At 35.3% G+C, this 18,658-nt stretch overlaps 1 protein-coding gene across 2 annotated transcripts in view; it reads right to left on the minus strand.

The window, feature by feature from the left end:
• The window catches only part of ARFGEF1 (ARF guanine nucleotide exchange factor 1), a 66,940-nt gene that overhangs the window by 24,184 nt on the left and 24,098 nt on the right, over positions 1 to 18,658 (minus strand). For both annotated transcript variants that reach the window (XR_014492321.1, XM_083361199.1), the window contains exons 5-17: positions 17,066 to 17,245; positions 13,921 to 14,197; positions 12,844 to 12,957; positions 11,546 to 11,721; positions 8,433 to 8,566; positions 7,262 to 7,496; positions 5,727 to 5,826; positions 5,452 to 5,591; positions 5,248 to 5,356; positions 4,654 to 4,855; positions 2,543 to 2,654; positions 1,176 to 1,381; positions 976 to 1,060 (exon numbers count right to left, since the gene is read on the minus strand). Coding sequence is in view for 1 of the 2 variants with exons in the window: in XM_083361199.1 (XP_083217325.1) it covers positions 976 to 1,060; positions 1,176 to 1,381; positions 2,543 to 2,654; positions 4,654 to 4,855; positions 5,248 to 5,356; positions 5,452 to 5,591; positions 5,727 to 5,826; positions 7,262 to 7,496; positions 8,433 to 8,566; positions 11,546 to 11,721; positions 12,844 to 12,957; positions 13,921 to 14,197; positions 17,066 to 17,245 (2,070 nt within the window). In the remaining variant the exon portion in view is untranslated. The remainder of the gene's footprint in view (positions 1 to 975; positions 1,061 to 1,175; positions 1,382 to 2,542; positions 2,655 to 4,653; positions 4,856 to 5,247; positions 5,357 to 5,451; positions 5,592 to 5,726; positions 5,827 to 7,261; positions 7,497 to 8,432; positions 8,567 to 11,545; positions 11,722 to 12,843; positions 12,958 to 13,920; positions 14,198 to 17,065; positions 17,246 to 18,658) is intronic.

Consider the following 18,658-nt stretch of genomic DNA (forward strand, 5'->3'; position numbering starts at 1 on the left):
AGGAGAAACATTCCAGTATTAAAGGTGAGAAAAAAAGTTTTATTAAATTAGAATTCATGAACACTAATCAGAATATGGTGAAAAGGCAAATCAGGTTTAAGATGAATCTGATCTAAAGAAAGAGGAAGCTAATCTACACGTTTTAGTATTTTTTTTTATTTACCACATCATGCCATATTTTTAGCCTCATTATCTACATAACAATGAAGGTGGCTATACAGTTAGTATATTTCTAGATTGTATTTAAAGACATTCTGATTCAATCTGGATAAAAAGTTTTAGTGAAACTGTCAGTATGGATTTTTCCCCCCTGATGGTCATGTTTAAGAATTCCTGCTCCCAGAGATTTGCTTTGCTATCCTGTTATGATCTTTTTGATACTAGTTGAATACTTCATTCTTCTTTCATTTTTTTATTCTTTCAATTTTAAAAACATTTTATGCTTTTTTGATCTTGACAATTTTGGTGTCCTCTCTGTTCATTTTACTTGGATTTTGCTCTTTTACATGTTTTAAATATTTAGGAATTTTGGGATGTACACCCTGAACTTTGTGAACTGCCACAAGAGGTTACTAGACAATATAGAAGTATAATGAATACATAAATACTATGCGAGCATCTGTTTATCTAGGCACCAAATTAATTAATTCTTCTTTTAGGAACAGCTAGAATGGAGTTTTCAACTATTTTCTACCTAATTTCCTGTTTTTGACAATCTGCTAAGAATTTGTAGATAAAAATAATGGAAAGCACAGGTAACTGAACTGAAAATAGACCTGAAACCTCAGAAGCAGAGATTATTTGTTTCTGAAAATGTGTACCAATTAAGGGAGGGGCAAAAATGGGATAAGACACAACAGAAATATTGTCTAAAGGCAGCATTAATGAGCAAGAGGAAAGAAAAGAGTTGTAATTGAAATGTCTATACATTTAATTCTTCATTTAAAGGCATTTTAAGAGATTTATGAAACATACCTGTGGGCTATGGAGATCTGTTGTCAACATAATAATTGAATAAGCCAAGACATATGCAGTGTCTGCACTAGCGAATAGAGTTTGCCTGTAAATAATAGGTGCAGAAAGAGAGAGAGAAAAAAAACATTTTTCCTATTATCTGGTTTTAAGAAACATTTTTTCCATTATCTGGTTTAAAAAAAATAGAGAAAAATGCTCACCCTTGATTACATTCCAAGTATCTAGCAGCAAATTTCTCCATTAATCTATCAATTTTTTGAGCTTCTCCTGGAAGACGGAAGCCTTCCAAAAACATACGCAGAGCAGAAACAAAATCCTTTGCAGAAAAGTCATGCTGATCCACATAAGCATACATAACTTCCTTGTTAAATTTATCATTGTCTCCTAGAAACTCTCCAACTTGAGTCTAAAATGAAAGAAAAACACTGAATTCCATATAGCCAAAAGAAGGAACATGTTACTCCATTCGTTCAGTGTGAGAGCTTCCAAAACTGTGATACACATACAGACAGACAGACAGATAGGACAAACAAATAAATAAGTATTAAAACAAATTACTATCATGATTTTCTGTTTCAAATATAGAATATATAAATCTTAGACCATTCAGGTTCTATATTGCAGGCAATCCTTGACTTACAAACATTTGTTTAGTGACCGTTTGAAGTTACAATGGCACTGGAAAAATAAACTTATGACTGTTTTTCACACTTAATGACTACTGCAGCATCCCAGTAGTCACGTGATCAAAGTTCAGACACTTAACAATTGGCATATATTTAGGACGGTTGCAGTGTCCTGGGGTTATGTGATCACTTTTTGCCACCTTCTGACAAGCAAAGTCAATGGGGAAGCCAGATTCGCTTAACAACCGTGTTACTAATGTAACAACTGCAAAAATCTACTTAACAACTGTGACAAGAAAGGTCATAAAATGGGGCAAAACTCACTTAACTGTCTTGCTTAGTAACAGAAATTTTGGTCAATCATTGTTGTAAGTCAAGGACTACCTGTATTTCTTCAGTTAATTACAGGCATGAATTCTGATTTAAGAAACAGAGTAGTATCAAAAAGTAGGTTTTTGTTTTTGACAAAAAGAGCATTGTGGCTAATCCTAGTTAATATTCTCTGCTTTCAAGAGAGTGCTTGCTATCTCTTCTTCTGAAAGTTTCAGCATTTTCTGGAACAAGTACCTAGAAAGGGGCAGAGATTTGTTAAACAACACAATAAAGAGAGGTAAGCTTTATTCATAAGGAATCTCTTAAAAACAGAGAACGAGTGCATGTTCCATACAGCCAATAAGCCCTTTTTTCTACACAGCGGAATACTTTTATAATTGAGAGGAGGTTTCAAAGCAGGGGACAGTTAGCATAGTGGGCAACTTCTTCAATTTGTTCTGTCACAAATCCCTTGGAATAAGTAGTCACCTGGAGTATATCTGCATAAAGTCTTTGAATTATAGGAATAAGCCAATAACCGGAATCTAAAATTACTTGTTAGCCTAGATCAAATAAGGGTAATTAGGATTATAAAGGTAATTTTATTGAAAATGGAGTAGTTTTCTTACAGAGTCTAATCTTTCTTCTTGATGCAAGAACTGGGCAATATCTTCAGAAGTAATACCAAGCATTCCTTGTTCCTGTAGATACTGAATTCCTCTCTTTGGCTTCTTATTAAATCTGCACATGAAATATGTTAATTAAGTGCTGATAGAAAATATACATTTTCATATCAAAAGAGTATTCAGATTAGCATAATTATTTTAAAATAATATAAATATCAAATTAATCTTTCTCTTGCATCCAAAAGTGGAAGTTTATGATAGTGGCACTTTCCATTTTTCTTATTTAAAATTTTTTGAATGTATTTGGGGTGAATGTTTTACACGAAGGACATAAAACATTAGAAATGTGTAGACTTCATACAAAATTTTAATGCCAGACTAAAAAAATTCCATCATAGGATGCTTTGCTGTTTATTTGACTGTTTCCCTACTGCACAGAATCAAATACAACAGCACTTAGGATTCTTGCATAGTCAAAAAATAATCACCAGAAATCAATTGAACATGATTTAACCCAATTGGGTATGCTCTGCAAGAGGCTATCCCTGAAAATGATCCTGTGATGTGCCTATAGTTAGTTGTGACAACTAACTATAACCATGTAATACTGATCCTTACCATTTTTATTTAGATGTCTAAGAGCTTCAGGGCTCAATTCAAATGCTGACATTAACTGATAAAGTCCCAACTGAATTAGATTACAAGTATTTAGAAAACTGCTTCCTCTAACAGTGGCTCCCAACCTTTTCTATACCCCACACTCCTAGAATGCTTCTGATATATTCTCGCACCCCTTACAAAAGTTTGAAACAATGGCAATGAATTATGCATATACACTCTAATTTGGAAAACCCAAGTTTTCGCACCCCCTGGAATATCCCCAGGGGGTGCGAGCACCCCTGGTTGGGAACCCCTGCTCTAATATATCAAATGCCTCCACCAGGTGGGGGAGTTGTACTGCTTTTAGTCTCTCAAAATTGATCTGCTTTAATCAGTCTTTGTCATAGCAAGGAGTATAATATTCTTGATGGGCATGTCTCAACTGTGACACTCTCTGCCAGGAAAAATACAACTAACTTTTACGCTATCTAGTTTTTGTAATAACTGAAGAAACCTCATTTGGGGAACTTTAGAGTAACAACTGCTCCAAAATCAGATTGTCATTTAATTAACTTATTTTGATTATTGAATACTATTACTTTGTCTTATTTTATTGATTAGTTTATAAAAATAAGGATCCACTCTTAAGAAACAAGCACAATATTTGACTATTACAATTGAACTGAGATGAGCAAAGCCCTTCTTATTTTCTCCAGGGCTCAAAGTCTCCATCTTCACAAATAAAGCCTCATACTGGAAATATATGGGGTAGAAAAGTACAGCAAAATTATTTTTCTCTTAGTTAAAGCAATTAAAACATTTTTACAGTTTTCTCTTTCTCTCCTTTTGTTGTCTAACTTGCCCAAAATCTACTACAGAAGATTTTTCAACCACCCAAACAGCAATGGATAATTTTAATTAATGAAAATTAATTATTATAGCACAAAGGAAGGGAAATATATGATTCTAGAGGCACATTCAGGGGGTAGGCAGGCAAAACAGCATGAACCCTCCTTCAAACATAAACATACAAACAAGTCCACCCACTGCTTAAAATGAATCCCTATGCATTGTACAGAGAGAAAACAGCAACCTCAGTGAAAGAGGTAAATCACTGTTTTTGCAAAACAGCAAAAATAGTACAGTTTAAACTTTCACTGAGATAATAGGCAGGATTTGTGGCTTACAACTGTATCCCAAGAAAATGGTTTGAAATCTTTGACATTTTCTGCTAATTACAGAGATTTTGTTTTCTCTTCACTGGCACTGTGTTCTCCCTAACTTTCTTCTTCCTCCTTCTTCTTTTCTAATAGTCCTTACTCTCAATTGTATTGTCTCCTCCACTTTAGTAACGGGAAGTGTGTGTTACATGTCTTAACACTCCTTGAAGTGTGAAAGTTAATGAGGTTTATTTTTAAGATTAGTATTGTGGCATTCTGCCAAGATATTTAAAAGTAGCAAAACAAACAGAAAATTCTGAAAAGTCATCATGCAGTGAAACAAATAAAACGTACAAATCTATTCCTTGTTCTATTATTTCTTTCTGTTGCTTTAGAACCTCAAATTGCTCTGGATTGTCTGTACCAGACATCTGGGTGCTATAGCTACCAATTCCAGAGGAGGCCGTGGAGTCTAGGGAATTTAAGCTTCCATATCTGTTAATTGTCTCAGGATGTCTAGTTTCAGTACTTTCTTGCTCAGTGGGTTTTTCCTGTCCTGTGGAAGAGGAAAAAAAAATTATGTTTTTAAAGTATATCTATTAGCTAACAGCACACTGAATGTTATTAGTAGTAATGTTAAATATATGTGAAGTAAAAGATTTTACACGGTGCTAATAGCATAAATTAACATTTAACATTTTGTAGAATCTATACAAAATAATTTCTTAAGTGTTGCTCTCCTATATTTGCATTGCTTAAAGCAGGGGTTTTCAAACTTTTTTAGATTTTTTTTTTAAAAAAATCCTGGGATCCCTAATAAGGGAAAGCTTTAGTGACAGAAAAGAGGCTGTGAAACTTCTTCAGCACAAGTAATTACTTCAGCAAAGTATGATGGAAATCCTAGGAAACAGCTTTATTTATCATCACTATAATAAAATAATAATTTACCTAAGGTTGTTTGAGAGTTGGGATTTACATATTGATCCTTACTCCATTCCACCATGCACTTCAGTATTGATACTAAGCATTCAAGACCCTTCTTTCTCAAACTTAGTTCCTGTAAGAGGTTGTGTGTATAGAAACATTAAGATGGTTGGTAATGTTTAATCATGATTAATTTTTACAACATGAAAAACATGGCATGGTTCTTACCTGAAGGCTGGTCATGCCAAGTTCTTGGCTGCCTCTTCCTTGAGCAATCTTAGATAGGTCATTAACTAGTCTTTCAAAAATATTTGCAGCATTTAAATCACAGTCATAATTTACATAAATGTCTACTACACTCTGGGCATCTATAAAGAAAATAGAATTTACATTGAAGTGCTTTTATCAGGTACAGAAATAAGTATAATAGTGAAAACTGTCAAACAAGTAAGATATCTGAACAGCCATGTTAAAGTCTATTAACACGCCCAATGGAGTAATACCTGCGCATATCCGTGTCAATGTTTGAATAACCATCCATTTATGATCGAAGGAGCTAGTGGAGGTTTCTAAAATATATAGAAAAATCTCTTTGAAGAAAACCTAGGAAAAATAAAGATGTTACCTGCTTATTTGAAAAATTTCTGCCTTCTATATTTTTCATTATAAATCAGTATCAGGTACGCAATATAGAAAATTACCAATGAGCCTTTCCCTGAGAGACAGTGTGACCTTCCCCACTCTCTCCCAAACAGGCTCCAACACTAGATCTTTATGCTATTCTTCCTGGAAAACATGTAAACTGCTATTTAAATTTCCTGGTTTCACAATATTATAATTATGTACAATGAAAATTATTCTATCAGAGTAATAGGCAAGCATGTATGGTAAAAGAGATCTGATTTTAAACAGTAATTTGATTTACTTAAATATCTAATACATTTAAATTCTATTCAACCGATCTGAATGTCTTGCTATACAAAATTGAAGAAGATACACTGAACATAAGCCTTCAAAAATAAGCCTAGAACAGCTTCTTTCAATATAGTTTTCTGGATGGTGGGAAGATCAATGTAAAATTTTAGTATTAATTATTTGTATTTCTTGGCTGGAATCTAAAGAACTACTAAGAAATATGTGGAAAAGCTTGCACACCTCTGATAGTTAGACACATGACTAAATCACTTATGTCACAAATAGAATTAAGAATTTTTTTCAATTTCAAAATGGCTGACTATGCTGAATAAAAAATTGGGATTTAAGAATCAGAAATTTCATCAACTCTCTTCATGATTTTTTCAAATATTCAAAAGTTCCAAACATTTTTTGCTTTTAGAATATATTCACAAAATCAAAACCTGCATTCTTCTGCCATTACTGCTGCTAAGGAAATTCAATGCACAAACCTGCTATGTAACTGAAGATACATTACTGTATCAGGGATGCCTAAAGGCAAATGCTTTACCATTTTAATTAATTTTACATTTGTATCTCAGTTTCTCCAGAAATAAAACACAGAATACAAAATGTTTCATTTTATGGTTTACAACTGCATCATTTTAATGCAAAAATAGTAACCAATGGCCTCATCTAACATTCCTATATGAGATTTCCAATTTGAACAGATTTTTACAAAGAAATTGCCATTTAGGTACCTCAGAACACATATATTAGATCCATATAATTTAATATGTGGAAGTAGGCCAATAATACCAGATATACTGATCTGTACATAAGAAGACTCTATTTAAATTTAAGTTCAAATGTCAGAAGAACAGAATAATTCATTCTGAGTAGTATCTGAATGGTTGCCCAAGATAACATATCTACTTATTCAATGCTATAATTCATTATTATAATAGTAATAATTTGGGAATAATTTACATTATTTATTATTGATTCAGGATGTTTTGAATGTAAACAAGTCCAATAAATTGAAACTAGATTAGATGTTCTTTTTTTTTATCTTTCAAGTCTCTCAATTATGTAATTTTATAGTACAATAACTACACTCTTTAAACTACTAAATGTACATTACCTCAATTTGCATCTTCAAATGTGTCTTAAAATTTGAAAGTAAAGTCAGGAATATAGAAAGGGAAAGTTCAAATACTTCTGGAACAGATGAAACTCCATTTTTAGACAATGCTACACAAAGGTACTGCTTAATAGCGTTAATGAACATTTCATTCGTCCTAAAAACAGGTCCTGCATTTTGCAAAATAGATAGCAGCAACTGCAGTGAAAGGATTTTTGACCGCAATTCATGCGACCTAGAAAGATATAATCTTAGTATGAGAAACAATTTATGGAGACATCTTTCTTTTTAAGAAATAAAAAGAAAAAATAATTGTTCCAAATTCTCTAACGAGTGGTGCAGAGCAGATAGTAATAAATGTTCAATTAACAGTAGAAATTAACTAAACAATAAACTATGATTGACTTAGCTTAGATTGACATTCTTGTGTTCATTTTTGTAGTGCATAATGTTGTTTGTACATAAAATCTCAAATTAATATAATATACAGATATATAACTAATTGATTCATATATACTAAGTCAGGGGTCCCCAACCTATGGGCTGCAGAAATGGCTGACTGGTGCGTGCATGTGTGTGCGTGTATTCCTCCCCACTCGCACTAGTGCCCATGGCCGTTTGTGCATGTGCGCAGGCATAAAGAGGAATGCTAGCATAGAGCGGGCGTCCATAGCCCTGTTTGTGCATGCACAAGGCTGCAAACATGCCTGCTAGCCTGGGTGGGTTGCGCGGCCCGTTTGCTCATGTACAAACTGGGTCTCTAGCTGCCCTGGGTGTGTGTGCCCATTCACACATGCGCATGGTGCTAATGCATGCCACATGCACAAATGAGGCCACTAGTGTCATGCTAGTGTGTGTGGCCCTGTGCATGCATGCGTGCACCAATTTTGAACCTGCTCTCCTTTCCTCCAGTCCGCGAGCCTGGAAATGTTTGAGACCTCTGTACTAAGTGACAAGAACAACACTTTTTAAAATAATTGTATAAAATCCAACATTGATAGAAGAGATTTTTGTGGCTCACGGTTAAACTCTCTGAGAGTTCCACAGACCCCACAAATAGAACATTCCATAATAATATATTGTACTACATTGGAAATGGGAGGAGAATCAACAGGCTATAACCATACGTTTATTTCTTTACAATTTCATAGAAAAAATGGTGGCAACTTACTTTGGATCAGGTGGTCCATCTGACAAAGGCTTCATAGACAGTTTACACAGTGACCTGAATACAAGAAAGGCATCCTTTTGTAATATATGGGAAAATTTAGCACCAGGTGTAGGTCCTGAAGAATTTCCAGATTCCTGAAGTTAAAATATTTTCATTCTCAATTTATATAATAAAAATACAATGTAATTATTTTACACGAGAAAAAACACAAAATTACAATGAAACTTTGATTAACAGTATTTATAGACTGCCTTAATCTATATGGACTGTGGTGTAAATATATTTCTAGAAATTACTTAACATTAAACATTAAAAATAAACATTTTTCTAGAACTGCACGCTTAATATTTTAGTTATTTTGTTAAAACTAGTCAGCATCACATATTTATATATTAACGATCAGACAGAAGTTATGTCTTCCAGAGCCCTGAATGTAACAAACCACAAACCACTCTCACAATTATAGTCTTCTACTTCAAACACTTCTTTTTTCTCTCTTCTTAAAAACACTGTTAATCTTTTATGGGATTGATATTTCCAATAATTAACAATCCTTTTTTTCCTGTCCTAAAATAAATAGAAAGTGATTCCAGGTTTTTTATTTTCATTAAAAAAAACTTAGATCATTTTCAATTCATTTCAGATCAGAAATTATTTTTTTAAAATTAAAAACCACTTTACATTGCCTTGGCAATCACATTTAATATAGAAAAATATCTTAGTAATGCTAGGATGTTTATCACTAATTACTATTTTGCAATAGTTCATGTGTTAATTTTTATTTACATATATTTAAGTTTTAGCACATTTGTCATATGCTGTATCTCTTTCATTTTACTGCAATTCCACTATGCACATTATTTTCCCTTTATAACGTATGTTTATCTATGTGATGTATTCCTGTATGCTTATTTCTATATACAGAAAAGCAGATACATGTAACAGAGAACAAAATCAGAGCCTTTAACATATTCCACATACATATGCAACTGATGAAGGTAACCATGCATATCAAGAACTGATTTTCAAAATATTCAGTCATCTATTAAAATAAATCTGTTATAAGAATAGAATGAGCATTTCCCAAGACACCATTCTGCTTGCCAACTGTGCTAGTGCTACATCTGTTCTAGGAAGAAACCTGATAATTATCTATCCTAAAATGACATTGAACATCAAGCATTGGTCATATTGATAATTTACCAATAGAATATTTATCTTAGAACTCATATACTTGCAGAATAGGAATAGATTTTCAAACAATACAGAATGCATTGTAATGTATTGTTTGTGTTGTATTCACATGTGCCAAACAATTGTGAAAGCAAATGTTTGCCAGTCAAGTTCGCAGATGATACAACTGTGGTGGGTCTTATTACAGGTGGGGATGAGACAGCATATAGGGCGGAGGTACAAAAACTATCCATATGGTGTAGTAACAACAACTTGCACCTAAACATCGGCAAGACGAAAGAGATGGTGTTAGACTTCCGGAGAAAAAAGGAGGAACCTGCCCCACTTCACATCGGAGAGAACTGTGTAGAGAGAGTTTCCTCCTTTAAATTTCTGGGAGTCTACCTCTGTGAAGATCTGACCTGGAAAGTTAACACAACTCAGGTGGCTAGAAAGGCCCAACAGAGGCTTCACTTTCTTAGGGTCTTGCGGAAGAACAGGGTAGAACAACAGCTAATGACCCTCTTTTACCAGTCTACTATAGAGAGCGTCCTCTCGTATGGTATTGTGGTTTGGTATGCTGGTCTGACAGCCGCGGATAGGAAAGTATTACAGAGGGTAGTGAGCACAGCACAAGACATTGTGGGCTGTTTCCTGACACCACTGGATGACATCGCCAGGGCTCGTTGCCTTGGAAGAGTGAGGAAGATTCTCAGGGATGACTCACACCCTGGACGGTATCTCTTTACTCTCCTACCATCCGGTAGGAGATATAGGAATATAGCCAGCCATACCAACAGGCTGAAAAATAGCTTTTATCCGTGGGCTGTTAGGCTTTTAAATGGGACATAATCTTATGCAGAATTGACTTGGGAGGCCGGTGTGTGGTGTAGTTGGTTAACATAGTGTGGTGGGATGGAGGGTTTGTTGTCACTGTGTGTTGGGGGAGAGAGCACGGGGGGAGGCTCAGCTAATCTCAATGTACACATGTTGTACTTTGACAATAAAGGTTTATTAAAACACATTAGCTCCAGTAAAAATATTTTACAACACATTAACAAAACAATTGAAAGAGAAACACTATTAAATATATACATTTGGAATATATGTTTTTAAATTAGCAAGCAGCAATGAATTTCCTATAGAGCTTTAAATCCATATTTAAAGCACAAAGGAAGTTATAAAAGTACAGATATGGCTTAAGGAACAAATGTTGTTCATTTATGCACATGAATCATTTGAAACTGCTGTGAAAATACAAAAACATTAAAACTGTAATGTTTTGCTGCAACATCCTATATAATACTGGCTTACAGCATATAAATAATCTCTGTCCTATGCTTATTGATTCACGTAATTCCGAATCAAAGCACCTGTAACTAAAGATGCTATCTGTCAGAACCCTATGTTCTGTGTGCATGAGATTTCTTATTCTTTTCGGGTTCTGCCATTCTCCTGGGGGGAAGGGGGAAGCTTGAGGTGCCGATGTGTATTTGCTTTGCTCTGTCTCTTGTTCTATCCTCTTTGTACCTCTGGCTATCTGCCTTATCTCCAAGTGCGGAAGAAACGGTGCAGACACCTAACAGCCTTGGAAACAGTGCCTTATCACTCTGTTCCCTCACTATTTTCACACCCGCGGATTGGCCTGTTTGAACCATCTGGATGGACACTTTTATTATGGACACTTTTAATTACTTGATTCATGTGGGAAACCCTCAGATCCTGTCTTCTATTCCTGCTAACACCTCCCAATAAAAGTTCCTTTTGAAATGATGTCGTTTCAAGTCTTCTGCTTTCTTGGGAGAACTAATTGAGAAGGGTTCTTACACTATCTTATGTAAGCTTTGTTTACATATTATACAAGCTAGGTGCATCAGTTGACTGTAAATATCCCCCAAATCAGTTTGAAACTAGTTTTCAAAGCATAATCATTATTGTACCTGAGTATCATTGGATGAGACAGATAACCTGTCATCAGGTAATGATGGTGTATACACAATAGAAATAGGTGTCCCAGGAATTCCATTTGCCTGGATATTTTCACTATCACTACCATCCTCTGAAGTACCTATTGGTCCATCAACCACAATCTTTTCAATAAATCTCTCACCTATATCTAAAAGAAAAAAGAACTATGTTATACAGTAAAATTATGGCATTTAAAAGTAATTGGTTGTACAATTAGAAGTACATTGGATTAATATTACAGAAAAAACAACTCAATATATATTACCACAAAATGAACTCTGAGTATTATCAGTGTGCTATTCTTGATGCCATATCAACGTTTCTTCAGCATTTCTTTAAAAATTAGTATAAATACGATTAACATTCTACATCAAAGATATGATTATTCACTAAGCAACTCACAATAGAACCATTATGATCTGAATCAAAATATATTTAGCTCTATCTGGGATACCAAGATGAATTGTCTAGGATATTTTATAATGTTCATTGTAAATTACTTATAGGTTATAGGTTATAAATGCTTAATTTTTTACTTTATCTTGAGTCGGAAGCCAAACAGGAATATTTTCAGATCTGAAAAAACACTTCATAAGGTGCTTGAATATAAACAAATTTACTGTAATTATTTTAGAACAGAACTTGCTGTGAAAGAGTTTACACATAACAAAAAAGCCTGGCAATGAAAAAGAAGGTAGCAAATTCTCAAATCCTGTTAACCTAGATCAGGCTGTCTCATTTGCTTAAACACTATTCAACTTTCCTTTAAGTTATAAAGAGGTCTGTTAGCAACTTCAACTGTATTTCTTAATTTTACTTAAATTTTACTTTATCATCCATGTTTCAGGAATCAGTAAGTGATAAATTAGCTACTCTCAAGGCTGATTTTAATGTCTTATAAATTTTATCAACATTTGTATTAACTTTAAATAAATAATAAATCCAGGTTTAGGTGTCTAACTAATGATCTTCAGCTTTTTCTCTACGGAAAAACAGAAAAGTCCCGAGGCTCCCTCATTGCCTTCCTTTAAGAGAAAAAAAAATTTAGTGATCCCCTTACAGCTCTCTGAGCTGTACTGACAGCTTCTGGGGCTTGGAAACAGCCCAGTCTGCATCTATTTTTTAAAAAAATAATAATCATAAAAGTATTACTTTATCTAATATTTTATTTCCATATTAGTACACCTAAAACTTTACCATCAATTCCTCCTATAAAATTCTTTTAATTTCTACCTCAATTCAGCAATATGGTTTAATGAAAGTATATTACCTCTTACTACTATGTTGACCATTTCCTGGACTATACTCTGTACAACATCCTGAGCTGTTTCTTCACACTGATTACTTTCCCCATCGTAGGACCCTGCATCATTTTTAGTTACAGCTACAAAAGACAAACATATTATTCAAAATTATCAGGAATCCAGTCTGGTCAACATATTTCTAAACTATAAATGCTACATAAATACATTATTTTATGACTGTTCATAAAAGGTAAAGGTTCCCCCGCACATGCGTGCTAGTCGATTCCGACTCTAGGGGCCGGTGCTCATCTCCGTTTCAAAGTCAAAGAGCCAGCGCTTGTCTGAAGACGTCTTCGTGGTCATGTGGCCGGCATGACTAGACACCAAAGGCACACGGAACGATGTTACCTTCCCACCGTAATGGTCCCTATTTTTCTACTTGCATTTTTACATGCTTTCGAACTGCTAGGTTGGCAGAAGCTGGGATGAGTAACAGGCGCTCACTCTGCTACGCCAAACTGCCAACCTTCTGATCGACAAGCTCAGTGTCCTAACCCACTGAGCCACCGCGTCCATAGTTCATAGCATTCACTATATCCGGGCTTCTAAAAAATATACTTTAAAAAGCAATATGAAATTCTATAAAGTTTATAAAAAAGAAAATCATAACCATTAATATTAAAACCTGATAACTGTGGTTTTTAACCAAATGAACTTATTACTCTTTTTAAAGAAAAAGGCAGCTCAATATGACATGTGTTCCACCCAGCTCAATTTTTTTGTAACTCCTCAAAGTACCTCAAAATCTCAATAGTAAAATATAAAGCAAATCTGCCAATTTTCAGCAGCATACATATTGCCATTTAATGCAAAATAGAATTGTTAAGCCTCTAAGACCCCTCCATTTTACTCATTAAAACTGCCTGAGCCCTTTCTCCAGAGACATCACAGGGTATACCGTCTGGATCTTCAAAAGCAACAAACAAGCAGAAAGCAAAGTTAACTCCGAACTGAAAAGATCGCCATCTCTAACTTAAGTCAGTTTGACAGTAAGATAACAACATGCCGTCTATCATCCCATCCTGATTAATCATCAGTATTACTTTCTGCTGCTGTTGCTTGATCAGGTTCTGTTCGTTCATTTTCTGCACTAGAAATATCAGATCCATTTTCTCCTTCTGTCTCTTCTTGAAGGCTTTTGTCCACATCATTTGTATGATGCTCCAAATCCACTTCATGGTCCTGGGATAATTGGTCAACAGTCTCCTCTGAAAGATGCCTTAATTGAGGTGATTCAGGCTCATGATGGCTTAAAGGAGATTGCTGAAGATGATACTGTTGCCGATGTCTCTCTTTCTCCATTTGCTTGGCTTCTTGAAGCTATAAATTGTATTTATATGCGAAAATAAAGCATGTTATTAACATATGTTATATTTGACAGACATGATACTATTTTGTACACTTGGAGTCTTAAAAAGTTGGCACAGAGCTGAAATTTTATTGTGATATATGCTCATTAGGTAATCATCTTAATTAAATACAATTCAGTTTTTAACCTGGATCTAGCCACTTTACGATCACAACTCTCAATATACTATTGGGAAAATAAGAACCGATCTTTCTCTTAAAAACTTTGTGTATGATGTAAGTTTGGAATTTATTTTTTTCACATGGTCCAATCATGTGCAAAGTCTGTTAATTTGATTTATATATTTAATTATGAAGCAATAGAACTTTTGACTATGTATCTATGTGTCTAACTATCTAGCCACCCATCTCATAGGAGTTATATAGCAAAAACAAAATAATAAAAACATTTTAAAATAACCATAAAAACATGAATATAACATGGGGGAGTATTTAAAAACTTATACATAATAAAGGCCTCTTGCAGGCTCCTTGTTCCCAAGGGATCCCCAGATCTGCTGAAAAAAAAAAGTCTTGAGAGATCTCTGGAAGGCTAATAGGTTTGAGCTAATCCAGGGGTAGGCAACCTTGGCTCTTTCATGACTCGTGGACTTCAACTCCCAAAATTCCTGAGCCAGCATGGCTGGCTCAGAAATTCTGGGAATTGGAGTCATAAAAAAGCCAAGGTTGCCTACTCCTGGGCTAATCTCACTTCAGAGTGAATGATGTTCCAAATGATGGGTGTTAAAGCAGAAAAGACTCGCTTTTGGGTTCTGTACGATGGAACTCCTTAGCACAGGCATGTCAAACTCGCAATGTCACGTGACGTTGCGCAATGTATCACAACTTTTTCCCCATTGCCGGCAACCGGCCCACAGGCCTGGGACTGTAACAGCCTTCCTGCCTACCCTGATTGTATGGGTAGATTAATCAGGAAGAAATGGTCCCTCAAATATCCTGGCCCCAAAGCCAAGTAGAGTTTTAAATCTTCCCATGCAAACCCCTGCAACCTCCAGGCACCAAGACAGGACATCAACAGCACTGCTTAGTTTACTGGGGTGGAGATATACAACTGAGTGTACTTGTGATACTTCACTCCATGGTGGAAAATGATCTCATCTGAAGGCTTGAAGTTGGTATTAAACAGGAGTGTAAAAGGTTCCAAGTCCTGCAGAACCTCACATAGCTTGCTTGAGTTAAAAATGGGATCTCTCACTTTCAATCAACACCAGTACCAGCTCCACAGGAAAGAAGAGAACTAGCACAATAAGTATTGTGGACTCGCACTCTACAGAGTCAATCCAGGAGGACATCATGATTGATAATATTGAAGGCTGCTGTGAGGTCAAGTAGAACAAGGACAAATACACTAACCCAGGGGTTCCCAACCACTGGTCTGTGGACCAGTACCGGGTTGCGGCATGCCAGAAACCGGTCCATGCAAACAATAAAGCCCCATCTGTGGGATGCAGGCAGTACAAAACCACGTCTCCTCCAGTCCACAGAAAAAACTTTCTCCACGGAACTGGTCCCTGGTACTCAAAAGGTTGGGGACCTCTGCACTAACCCATCGTGCTTCCGCCAGGTTATCCAAAAGCATGACCAATCCCTTTTCTGTCTATAAAAGGTAAAGGTAAAGGTTCCCCTGCACATGTGTGCTAGTCGTTTCCAACTCTAGGGGCTGGTGCTCATCTCCGTTTCAAAGCCGAAGAGCCAGCGCTTGTCCGAGGATGTCTCCGTGGTCATGTGGCCGGCATGACTAGATGCCAAAGGCGCACGGAACACTGTTACCTTCCCACCGTAGTGGTCCCTATTTTTCTACTTGCATTTTTACGTGCTTTCGAACTGCTAGGTTGGCAGAAGCTAGGACGAGTAACAGGTGCTCACTCTGTTACGCGGCACTCGAGATTCGACCCGCCAAACTGCCGATCTTCTGATCGACAAGCTCAGTGTCCTAACCCACTGAGCCACCACGTCCCCTTTTCTGTCTATATCTAGAGCTAAATCCTGACTAAAAGGGATCCAGAAAATCAGCTTCATTCAGGATTTGTTGAAGTGATTGTATGACCATTGACACTGGATGAAAATTGTCCAGTATGATGGGATCTAACAATGGTTTGAGGGGGGGTGAACCATTGTTAGATCCCATTGTTAAAAGGGGAATAATCCTATTTTTCAAGGAAAAGTGCAAATGCTAGAACCAAGCTACCTCAAACCTCAGGTTTGCTAGTTGGAAGAGGCATGAATCTAAGGAGCGGATTATTGACCTCACAGCCATGTGACCCTGTCCACCTCCTCAATCTCAGTCCTTTAGTTATTTGGTGGCACAGTGGTTAAAATGCAGTATTGCAGGCTAACTCTGCCCACAGTCTGGAGTTCAATCCTGATAGGCTCAAGTATTGACTCAATCTTCCATCCTTCCAAGGTTGGTAAAATAAGGACCCAGATTGCTGGGATCAATATGGTGACATTGTAAACCACCTAGAGTGCTGTAAAAGCACTGTAGGGCAGTAAATAAGTCTAAGTGCTATTGCTACTCAACGATTTCTAAATGAAACAAGTAATTTCTGGCAAATGGGTATTTAGTTATTTTAAAGTCACAGCACAAATGGTAAGACTGGACTTCTTTATATTTGGTTAAATGATTTCCATGTTTTTAGAAGGCTTGTTCCAACTATGGAACACATCTGTAGGGTTGGAATGGGATGTTTCAGAATTGGAACACTTTTCCCTTATATCTCTTGTACAATTCAACTGGCAAGCCAAATCTAAATGTTTGCTATTCTTAGAGCTGAAAGAGATTTTTGAAACAACTCTTTATAAAGGTACAAAGAAACTTACCGCTTGGTTTTCCATACGTGCAAATATTACATTCAACATTTGTGTGAGAGTGGCTTTGGCTGTGGTTTGATTTATGAGATTCTTGCTTGCAAGGTAAATATTGTAGCATGTTCTCACAGCTTGCAACACAGTCCCTTCATGTATCTCTATGTGTTGAGATGTTACTGCTGTTAATAGAGCCTAAAAATACATTACATTTATTTGCAAAGTTAGAGCTGCAGTTATTTACTTAGAAGTCTTGTATACATATTTCTTTTACATGTAATTGCTACATGCTCAATTCATGAATATATTTTGTAAATAATGAGCCATATATGTATATACATAATGTATAGAGTTAATCTGCCAATATCATAATATTTATTCCAATCTACAGGCACCAAAAACTTTAAATGAGATAGGAGCAGCACAGAAATGTTTTTTTTACTGAAAGTTGATAATGCATTTAAATTAGTCTTTGTACATATGGATACATATCTCATTCTTTTCTAATGAACATTTCTAAGTTATCAGGACTTTATTTGTCTTCAGAGTCAGTATCAAGCAATGTTATCTGATGTAAATATAATAAATTATTGTAATCAGGTCATGTCCACTTTGAAATTAGTATTAACCTATAATCCTTATAAACAAAAATAACCCTATAATTTAAGAATTTGATCAAGGGTATAAACTAGAAACTGCACAAACTTCAAATCCAGTTAATATCCCAAGAGCGTTAGAGGATTTAATAAAAAACATATTAGATTATATTTTTAAAAGTTAAAGAAAAAAGTATTTATTGAATTATAATGGAGGGATTTGATTGTGCTGTAATGGATTAGGGTTTCTGGGACTTGGTTAGATCTAGAACTGGTGGTTATACCCCCCTCACTGAAGTTAAAAATCCTTTGGCGACCCGAACTTAGCATTTAATAAAATCATTGGTACAATTTGGGAAGTTGGTGGGTCAATAAGAAAACTTTTAATAACCTTTTAAAATCAACGTACTTCAGGGGTGCCAGTTTAACAAGGGTCCATATGAAGATAAGTCACTTATTTTTCCTAGCTCAAATGTGAAGTGCTATTACAAGTAGGTAAGAAGAATCTGTCTAAAAATGTGCTATTAAAATGTCCACTGAATACCCAATAATGATCAAAGTTAATACTTTCAATTGTTAACAACTCTAATTACCTTGTAACCATGAGACCATTACTCTATTCTTGAGTGACTACTCTTCAGAAACCATTAAGATTGCAAAATTTTTATTAACAGCTAATGCAGTTAGATGTCATTTGCTTTCTCCTTCGTGTTATTAATTGTTAGCTGTTAATTGTTTCAGGGTTTACTTTCATTTTTTAAAAATTCTTTTTTATAGTTATTGTATTGTTGGCCTTTTTCTTTGGTCTTGGACAATAAATGAAATTTCAGTTTGATTTGATATAACTTTTGCACAAGTGCAGAGATGTTATATCAATTGATTTACTTATATTAACAAAATGAAAATTTATCCAAAGGCCTGGAGTTGGGTACAATTGTGTGTGTGTGTGTGTGTGTGTGTGTGTGTGTGTGTGTGTACACAAGTGTGTATATATGCTTGGATAGATAATACA

Source organism: Vipera ursinii (assembly GCF_947247035.1).
Source record: "Vipera ursinii genome assembly, chromosome: 3".
NCBI classification, from domain to species: domain Eukaryota; kingdom Metazoa; phylum Chordata; class Lepidosauria; order Squamata; family Viperidae; genus Vipera; species Vipera ursinii.